Source organism: Nannospalax galili, unplaced genomic scaffold (assembly GCF_000622305.1).
Source record: "Nannospalax galili isolate Female #2095 unplaced genomic scaffold, S.galili_v1.0 scaffold342, whole genome shotgun sequence".
NCBI classification, from domain to species: domain Eukaryota; kingdom Metazoa; phylum Chordata; class Mammalia; order Rodentia; family Spalacidae; genus Nannospalax; species Nannospalax galili.
In genome coordinates, this window is record NW_008349359.1 from 983,898 (window position 1) to 993,965 (window position 10,068).

Genomic DNA, 10,068 nt, shown 5'->3' on the forward strand with positions numbered 1-10,068 from the left:
TGAGGGGAGGGAATCTCTCCAACTATGAGGGAATTATAAATACCACACAATTATTATGCAGGTATTTAAAAAGTATTCATATTTTATTTTATTTATTTTATTTTTTTATTTATTTTATTTTATTTTATTGAGGCAAGGTCTCATTTAGCCCAGACTGACCTCTAAATCCCAAGGTAGTTGAGGATGACCTTGAACTTCTAATCCTCCTGCCTCCACCTTCTTGAGTGCTGGAATTACAGGCATGTACCACTATTTCTGGTTTTATGTGGTACTAGGATTGAGCCCAGGACCTCATGTTAAGAGCACTGCTGCTCTTGGAGAAGACTGAGGTTCAATTCTCAGCACCCACATGGTGGCTAACAACCATCCATTAACTCCAGTTCCAGGGGACCTGACACCCTCTTCGGACCTTCACAGGCATTGCACACATGTGGTACACTTACATACATGCAGGCAAAACATTCATACATGTAAAATAATTAATTAAAGCCAGGCATGGTGGTGCACACCTGTAATCCCAGTAGAGGCAGGTGGATCTCTGTGAGTTCAAGGCCATCCTGGTCTACATGAGTTCTAGGACAGCTGGGGCTATAGGGAGACCCTGTTTCAAAAAGACAAGGAAAAAAAAATTAATTAATTAAATAAAAAAATCTCTAGGTATATTTTATTGCAGAAGAGGCATGGGAGATAGTTGAGGAGTGATTGGGTTAAAATGAATAATGTGCTTATTGCAGAGTTTATAAATGAGAATAATGCACCTATGCCACAAGGTTGGGGTAAGACTTTTTTTTTTAGAAATTTTTAAAATTTATGTGTACATATATCTTTGTGTGTGAACATGTGTTGTACAGTTGCCCATAGATGCAGAAGGAAGTGTTGGGGCCTCTGTAGTTACAGTTACAGGCAGTTGTAAGCCACCTGATATGGTTGCTGGGAACCAAGTTGGATCCTGTAGAAGAGCAAGACAGTACCCTTTACTGCAGTGCCCCCTGCCCCCCATTGTTTTGGGGTTGTTTGTTTTGAGACAAGATCTTATTTTGTATTCCTGGCTGATCTGGACTAGAACTCACCTGGTGGACCAGGCTGGCCTGAACGTGTAGAAATCCATCTGCCTCTGCCTCCCAGGTGCTAGGATTATAGATGTGCACCACCACAGCTTGTCCTGGACTGGGGAAGGCTTTTTGTTTGTTTTGTTTTGTTTTGTTTTGTTTTGTTTTGTGACAATGTCTCTCTGTAGCCACACCTGGCTTGGAACTCAATATGTAGACCAGGCTGGCCTCAATTGTCACAGATTGCCAGCAGAATGAGGCTTTTTAAATGGAGATATTATGGGGGCAGGAGAAATGGTTCAGTGGTTAAGAGCACTTGCAGCTCTTAAAGAGGACCCAAGTTCAGCACTGCATGGTGACACACAACTATCTGTTACTTAAGTTCAAGGGGATTTGACATTTCCTGGCTTCCCTGGGTACCAGGCATGTCTATGATGCACATACATACATGCAGATAAAGCACTCATACAGATAAAAATAAATAAATAAATAAATGCAGGCAAAACACTCATACACATAAAAATAAAATGGAATGGAGTGGAATGGAATGGAGTGGAGTGGAGTGGAGTGGGAGTGGAGTAATGGAATGGAAGGGAAGGGAAGGGAAGGGAAGGGAATGGAGACATTGTTGTAAGCTCTGAAGTGCTAGGCATATGGAAAGAAACTGTAGGACCCCCAGACTGGGGTACCCTACGTTCACGGGAGTTCGCACCCCAATAACTCAGTCCTCAAACCAGTAGATGCAATAGCAAGAGGAATTTAATGGCGTTTTGCAAAACGGACTCCTGCCTCACTCGGAGGACAGAAGCCCAGAGCCCAGTTCACAGGCTTCTTTTAAAGACAAAGACCACAAACTACAAGCGGTAGAAGTGGGAGAGAGAAAGCGGCAGTAACGTCACAAGCGGCGGCTATGTGCCAAGAAGAAAAGCGGCGGCTATGTGCCAAGCAGAAAAGCGGTGGCTATGTGCCAAGCAGAGGTAGGGGGAATTTCTGGGATAATTTCCAGCTTGGGCTGATCAGGCCTGGGGGATTTTAGTTTAAATCCATTATTCTGGGGGCTTTGGATCCATCAAAACCTTGTTAAATGTACTTTCAAACTACTCTAAAACAAAGTTGTCCATATCTTGGGTTCATAAGATATAGTCACCTAGAATCTGTGGGTATAGTTAGTGGGTAGAGTACTTATGTAGTATGTAGGAAACCCTGAGTTTGATCCCTAAACATAGCAAAAATCAAAACAGAAACAAAAAAAACCCCACTTTGACTGACATGGTGTTCTGTTATATTTTCAAATCAGAGAGGACCAGGTAAACTTCCGTGGATTCATGAGAACTTTGGCTCATTTCCGACCCATTGAGGATAATGAAAAGAGCAAAGATGTGAATGGACCAGAACCACTCAACAGCCGAAGCAACAAACTGCACTGTAAGGCGCTTTAGTCATGTAGTTTAAAATACTTGTTTTTTTAACCCATTGACTTGATTATTTACTTGTTCAGCTTTTTTTTTTTTTTTTTTTGGTCTTTTTGAAACAGGGTCTCCCTATAGCCCCAGCTGTCCTGGAACTCACTATGTAGACCAGGTTAGCCTCAAACTCACAGAGATCTGCCTGCCTCCGCCTCCCAAGTGCTGGGATTAAAGGCATGTACCACCATGCCTGACCCGTTCAGCATTTTTAAGAGCAGAGAGTCTTAAGTGATCAGACTTTGGAGATAAACTGAATTAAATTGGAATCCTATTTCACTCAAAGATTTTTGTTGTTGCTGTTTGAGATAGGGTCTGTGTCACCTAGGTTGGCCTCAAACTCACTATATAGCTGTGACTGGCCTCTAAGTGTCTTAAGTCTCTGCCTCCTAAGTGTTGATACTACTGGCTTGTGCCACCAAGTTGCATTTATGAGGCTTGGGATAGAACCCAGGTCATGGTGCATACTAGACAAGCACTGAACCACTGAGCCATATCCTTACCCCGTTAAAGGATTCTGCATGTTGTAAGGATTAATATATATCAAGTGCTTCAAGCAGTACCTTATATATACTAGATACTCAGTAGCTGTTACCTACTACTACTGTTACCTACTATTAACTCTTTAAGTAGCTCCTGTGTGCCAGCACTGTAGAAAGTTCTAGAGTGACAGTTGGTAACAAGACTCTTCCTAGGAAGACTAATGTCAATCCTCCACCTGTCTTAGAATTTGATAGATACTAGATTTGACTAAAGTAGTAGTAGATACACTGGTGCAATGTTTCATTTTTGTACCTGTTGCCTCTTGCCTCCTTCCTTTCCATGCTTACTGATTTCCCCTCTGGCCTTGTTGGTTCATAGGCTGTTGCCCAATCACTTAAAACACTATTCCAGGAAATTGAAGTACAATTTCTAATTTTCTTTCAACATAAGTTGCTATTGAAATTGTATGAAACTAACCGAGCCCAACATAATGATTTAAAAGGTACATAATGGTACCCAGAGAGGTTTGTGAAGTCACAAAATAAACAGAGCACATCAAGTTTTTTACATGATAATTTAAAAAATACAAAAAGGTTTTTGAATATTAGAACAAATATAAAATAGCTGAGTGTGGTGGTACATGCCTATAGTCTCAGCACTTGGGAGGCAGAGGCAGGCGAATCTCTGTGAGTTCAAGGCCAGCCTGGTCTACATAGTAAGTTCCAGGACAGCTGGGGCTACAGGGAGACCCTGTCTCAAAAAATAAATAAATAGGCTGGATGTGGTGGCGCACACTTTTAATTCCAGCACTTGGGAGGCACAGACAGGTGGATCTTTGTGAATTCGAGGCCAGCCTGGTCTACATAGTGAGTACTGTGAGCTAAAAGTGAGTTCAAGGATAACCTGGAAAACATCTCAAGACCTCTATTTCAAGGAAAAAAAAAATTTTAAAACAAATTCTTTTTGTTGACCTGAACTTTCTCCATGATCTTCATTGCATAAGTTTTCATGCAAGTTCTTTCAAAATTTTTTCTAGGTAAAGTAAAGGTGAGTCTATTTAATACAGTGTTTCAGATTTGTAAGTTGAAAATGTTCTAGCTGTTGGTTCACAGCAATATGGATATACTTAATATTAGTGAACTATAAACTTAAAATGATTAAAATAGCAAATTTTATGTTTTTTAATACATTTTTAAAAATGCTCGGTATGGTGGCACACACCTTTAACCCCAGTACTCAGGAGGTAGAGGCAAGTAAATCTCTGTGAATTTGAGGCCATTCTGGTCTACATAGCAAATTCAGGCCAGCTGGGGCTACAGGGAGACCCTGTCTCAAAACAACAACAACAAAAAAAATCAGCCAGGCACAGTAGTATATACCTATAATTCCAAACACTCAAAAGACTGAGGAAGGAGGATCACAAATTCAAAGTCAATATGTATAACATATCCAGACTTTGCCTCAAAAAAGTCATTAAAAACCTTTATTAATGATGATGATTGATAGGTTTCAATACTCTAAAGTTCTAGTATATTTCTGGAATCCAAAATGAACTGCAGTTTTTAATGTGTTCTTATTAGCATGTAATGGGATTAAGACTAAACCCATTCTAAAGGGACATAGTGGCCCATGCCTTTAATCCCAGAATTTGGGAGGCAGAGGCAGGCAGATCTCCATGAGTTAGAGGGCAGCCTGGTCTACATAGTGAGTTCCAGGCCAGGCTGGGACTACAGGAAGACCCTGTCTCAAACAAAAAAAAAAGGCTATACTGATCCTAAATAGTGGATTTTATTGCCATAGCCTAATAATACCTTGCTTTAGGGTGAGGAGAGAGGAAGACATAACAACAGAGACAAAAATGATAGATTGTTTATCTTAGGAGAGTATCAAGTACTAAGGGATCCTGTCTCAAACAATAAATAAATGGAAAAAAAAAATCAAGTCAATGTGTTTTGGGGTTATACAAGTTTTCGTATCCCTAAACCGTGGAATATTGCTTAGTAGATAGCACATTTCATGGTAATTTAGAAAGAAGAAAACCTAGCCAGGTATGGTGGCTCATGCCTTTAATCCCAGCACTCCCAGAGGGACGCAGATCTCTGTGAGTTCAAGGCCACCTGGTCTACAAAGCAAGTTCCAGGTCAGTTCTGACTACAGGAAGAAAAAAAAAAAGTCTAAAATAGCCGGGCCTTTAATCCCAGCACTCAGGAGGCAGAAGCAGGTGGATCTCTGTGAGTTCAAGGACAGCTGGGGCTACAGGGAGACCCTGTCTCAAAAAGACCAAAAAAAAGTCCAAAATAAATAAATAAAATTAAAGTGCCAACCAAAATGTATACTGTTAACCGGGCGTGGTGGCGCATGCCTTTGGTCCCAGCACTCGGGAGGCAGAGGCAGGTGATCTCTAATGAGTTTGAGGCTAGCCTGGTCTACATAGTTCCAGGCTGGGCCTGCAGGGAGACTCTATCTCAAAAAGACAAAAGAAAAAAAAAAGAAGAGGAAAGGTTATATAGAAGTTTGCCCATTAATGTGTGTGTATATCTAGTTTGGGGGATATATTAAGCTTGTGTTAACTAAGGAATAGTTTACAGTCCTTGCTTTCTTTGCTTTGTAATCCAAACTCCTAAAATATGAATGCAAATAGGGTTAAAGGTAGTTAGTCAAATAACCAAATGAAAGAAAACAAGAAAGTATTAGAAAATGTTCCAACAGAATTCTGATACATGTTTTACAATGTGTAAATTAGATTTTCCTAATTTTTGTTCTAACTTTTCTACAGTTTTTTCTTACTTAGTAATTTATTGGACGTATCCTTTTATTGTTGTTGTGGAGGGTATTTAAACTCCTAATTATTTATCCATGTTCTACTGCCTTGGTACCTAAATAATACCTCCCCTTGGAATGTCCATCAGATTTGTTAGTATATTTTTGTTTTTGACACAGTGTCTAGTGTAGCTGGCTGGCTTATAACACGCTTAAGTAACTGAGGCTGATCTTAAATTCCTGATCTTCCTGCCTCTACCTCCTATACTAGGACTGTAGGTATGCATCACTATTCGTAGTATGGCAGTCCCATTTTGAAAACCAGAAACTGAAGCCAGGATAGTAGGTCAGGCTATCCAAGCAGTCAGGTGGCTGAAGCAGTAAGGTTGCCATGAGTTTGAGGTCATCCTGGGCTACATAGCAAGTTCCAGGTCAGCCTAGACTATAGAATGAAACCCTAACTTTAAAAAAAAAAAAAAAAAAAAAACAGCTGGGCATTGTGGTACACACCTTTAATCTTAGCACTGCAGAGGCAGGTGGATCTCTGTGAGTTCAAGGCCAATCTGGTCTACAGGGAGACCCTGTAAAAGACCAAGAAAAAAAAAATTTAAAAACAAAACCACAAGTAAATGAATGAATTAATGAGTAAGTAAATAGCATCTTAAAGCAATTCAGAACCACCCCAAATTCAGCTATATAACAAAACAATCCCTTTTTCAATGAGTTGATCTCTCATGGCGCCTAAAAAAAAAAAAAAAAAAAAATCACCTAGTATTTTCACACTATTCACACAGTAAGTCTTAAGTAACATGGCAAAAAACTGAATAGATTTTGATTTCCTGAATGCGCTTTTGTATTGATAAATGAAATGCTCTCAGATATCCTAGTTTCTAAAAGAGTGTCTATTGTTAAAGAGAGGGAAACATCAGAAAGCCAACACAAGCCGGGTGTGTTTGTGCACGCCTACCCTGCACCTGGGAGGCAGAGGAAGGCAGATCTCTGACTTCGGAGGCTGGAGAGGTAATTCAGAGGTTAATAACACAATTCCTGAGGACTGTAATTCAGATCCTAGCTCTCAGGTAACTGCTTTTGTACCTAATAATACTTCCTGGAATGTATATCCCTCTTTCAGATTTGTTAGTCTGTATGATTTGGATAAAGATGACAAGATCTCAGGTGACAACTAGGCATCTTGTGCATACCTGTAATCCCAGCTCTAGGGGGATGGAGTCGGGTATTTAGAACATCAGAGTCTTGTTAATTTTATTTGAAACTCCAAGGCTTGGTTTTGGGGTTTTTGTTTTGTTTTATTTTGTTTTTTGAGACAGGGTCTTCCTGTAGCTCAGCTCACTATGTAGACTAAGTTAGCCTTGATCTCTCAGAGATCTGCCTCCCTCTGCCTTCCTAGTGCAGGGATTAAAGATGTACACCACCACGCCCGACTTGATGTGCCCTGTGATGCCTGTAATCCTACAACCCCAGTACTTCAGAAGTAGAGGTAGGAAGATTAGGAGTTCAAGGCCAGCCTTGGTTACTTGAGAATCCTGTTTAAAAGTACAAGCAAAAACAATGACAAATAAAAAAAGAAATGGAAGTTCTTTACTTGAAGGGTCTTTGAAATTTGACATGTTTTCCCAAGTGGCTGAATTCCCAAAGCCACATTGTGTAGCCAATTACAGTGCTTTTTATCTCTTATTGTTAGTTTCTTCTGAGTAGTAGAACTGATCTGTGTAAGATGACTTACTTTACAGAATTCGAAAGCGGTGTTTGTGGGGTTTTATGGGTTTGTTTGTTTTGTTTTGTTTTTCCTTTCTTCCCCCTCATTCTAGTATAAGAAAAGAAACTCTGGGCTTTCTCTTATGAATTTTTCTAATATGTTGGAAGACAGACCACATTTCATAAAATCCAAGATGATTACATCAAGTCTCAATTTCCTAAGTGTTTCAGTGTCTTTAAAAGTCCTACGAGCAGCCAGGCATGGTGGCACATGCTTGTAGTCCCAGCACTTGGGAGGCAGAGGCAAGTGAATCTCTGTGAGTTCAAGACCAGCCTGGTCTACATAGTGAGTTCTAGGCTAGCTGGGGCTACAGGGAGACCCTGTCTCAAAAAGACCAAAAACAAAACAAAACAACAAAAAAAGTTCCACTGGCAATGGCAGTTGTCATGAAAACTCCATTAATTGGCCATCAGTTTTCTGTCTAGTGTTCTGTATATGGTTAGCTCCTTGACAAAGGGCAAAACACTACAGAATTTCCACTGACTTCTTGCATTTCCCTACCAGTTGCTTTCAGACTGTACGATTTGGATAAAGATGACAAGATCTCGAGAGATGAGCTGTTACAGGTATGTGGGGAAGTTATGGAATGACTTGTACTTGGTGCCTTAATTGCTTATTTTTATGGGCAGGCATTGTTCTTTCCTTCATTAAGCATTCGTTTAACCCCTGCTTTGGACAGGATCCTCTTGTGGATGAAAAGCAGAGTACAAGACTGGCAACACTTGAAATGGGGGGGTCTTCACGAATGGGCATTCATTACCATTTAAAAGCTAACTAAGTGTCTGTGAGGTTCTGAGTGGCCAAGGGAAAATACACTAATCAGACTAATTGGCTTGTGAGCAGCCATTTAATTTGGATAATACTGAGGTAACTTCTGCCATTTAGTCTCTCCTTGAACTTGATGTAAGAGTCTAGGGACTGCTGTGTGAACCTGGATTTAGCCTCTCCCTGGCCGTGGATGCTCCTGTGGGGGTTTCCCTGTCTCCTAGCAATGACTGCCTTTTCACATTATTAGCACTGCTAATCATCTCTTTCTCCTTTTGTAAGTTCAGGTTGGTGAAAAAATTATCCCTTTCACTGAATCTGAAGATCTTCAGTGGCTAGCACAGTCAGGAATTGCCATGGGGCAAATTCTGTGTTTCTAGGGGTACCTCAAAGTGTTACTTCTGTGTCTTAAGAAAACTTATAAATTGATTACTCACACCAGATTAAGGAGCAACTCAAACTCACCCTACATTTCAATCTGAGAAAACCCAAAACAGTCAGGAGCTCAGTAGTTCATTGCGTTAAAAAATTTTTTTGCTGGATATGGTGGTACAAGCCTTTAATCCCAGCACTCAGGAGGCAGGAGGCAGAGAAAGGCAGACCTCTGTGAGTTTGAGGCCAGCCTGGTCTCCATAGTAAATTCAGGTCAACTGGAGCTACAGGGAGACCTTATCTCAAAAAAAAAAAAAAAAGAAAAGAAAAGAAAAAGTGTGTGTGTATATATTTTAACTTCAGTCTTTTAGAATTTCATACATGTATGCAATGTTTTTGGTCATATCCACCTCTACCTCTCCCAACTCCTCTCAGACTCCCTTAACACACCCCACACCTCCTTTCTAAAAATATCCTCCTAAATGAATTAGCGCTACCTATATGCCCAAGGGTATGGACCATCCACAGGCAACCTACCAGTGGCCATAAAAATGGCCCTCAAAGAAAAATGACTACCCCCCTCCCAATCCATTGTAGCTCCTCAGCTAGGGGTGGAGCCTCAGGAGCCCATCCCCCAATTCATGTGGAATTTTGACTTTGCCTCTGGGGTTTGAGGTGGGAATGGCTATCTTTAGAGAGTAGAGTTTTTCTTACTGAAGTTATGCCATGAATTCGGAGTACTGGTAAAACAGAAGTAGCCATTCTAGAACTGCATGTTTTCATCTTCTGGTCCATATTTTAAGTATTATTATTTTTGTGTGTATGATGTATTGCCTGCATATAGGTAGGTGGACCCATGTTGTGCAATGCCTGAGGAGGTCAGAATAGGGCATCAGATCCCTGGAACTGGAGTTACAGACTGTCATTAGCCACCATGTGGGTGCTGGGAATTGAACCCCTGTCCTCTGCAAGAGTAGTCAACTGAACTGTTGTGCCCAGTTCACGAGACCCCAAAGACCACCAAGGAGCCAACCGCTGCAAATACACAAAGGATTCTTTTATTGTTACAACCTTAAGCTTGGGCCCACTCTGTCACCGACTCAGCGGATCTCAGATGTGAGACCCCTTGCTTTGGGACACAGAGGTTTTTATAGGTTTATTTCAGCAAGTTCAGCAAGCAGGGGAGTAGGAGGTCTTGTTAGGGTCCGTGACTCGGTGGGTCTCTTCTGGAGAACAAATGCACGAGTATGGAGATGCAAAAATCAAGCAGAGTTTTATTAAACCAGCTAGCTGGGGCTGACCATCCTTCCAAGACACGCAGGTCTGGTTAGAGCGATCAACCTTGAGGCAATTTTAGGTAAAGATTACATAGGCTCCCACAACCGTTACACAAAAGCCC

General features: G+C 40.9%; 1 protein-coding gene across 1 annotated transcript in view; it reads left to right on the plus strand.

Moving 5' to 3' along the window:
• Positions 1-10,068, plus strand: part of Chp1 (calcineurin like EF-hand protein 1) — a 62,687-nt gene that overhangs the window by 30,241 nt on the left and 22,378 nt on the right. The window contains exons 4-5 of the mRNA XM_008846786.3: positions 2,347-2,474; positions 8,037-8,098. Coding sequence (XP_008845008.1) covers positions 2,347-2,474; positions 8,037-8,098 — 190 coding nt within the window. The remainder of the gene's footprint in view (positions 1-2,346; positions 2,475-8,036; positions 8,099-10,068) is intronic.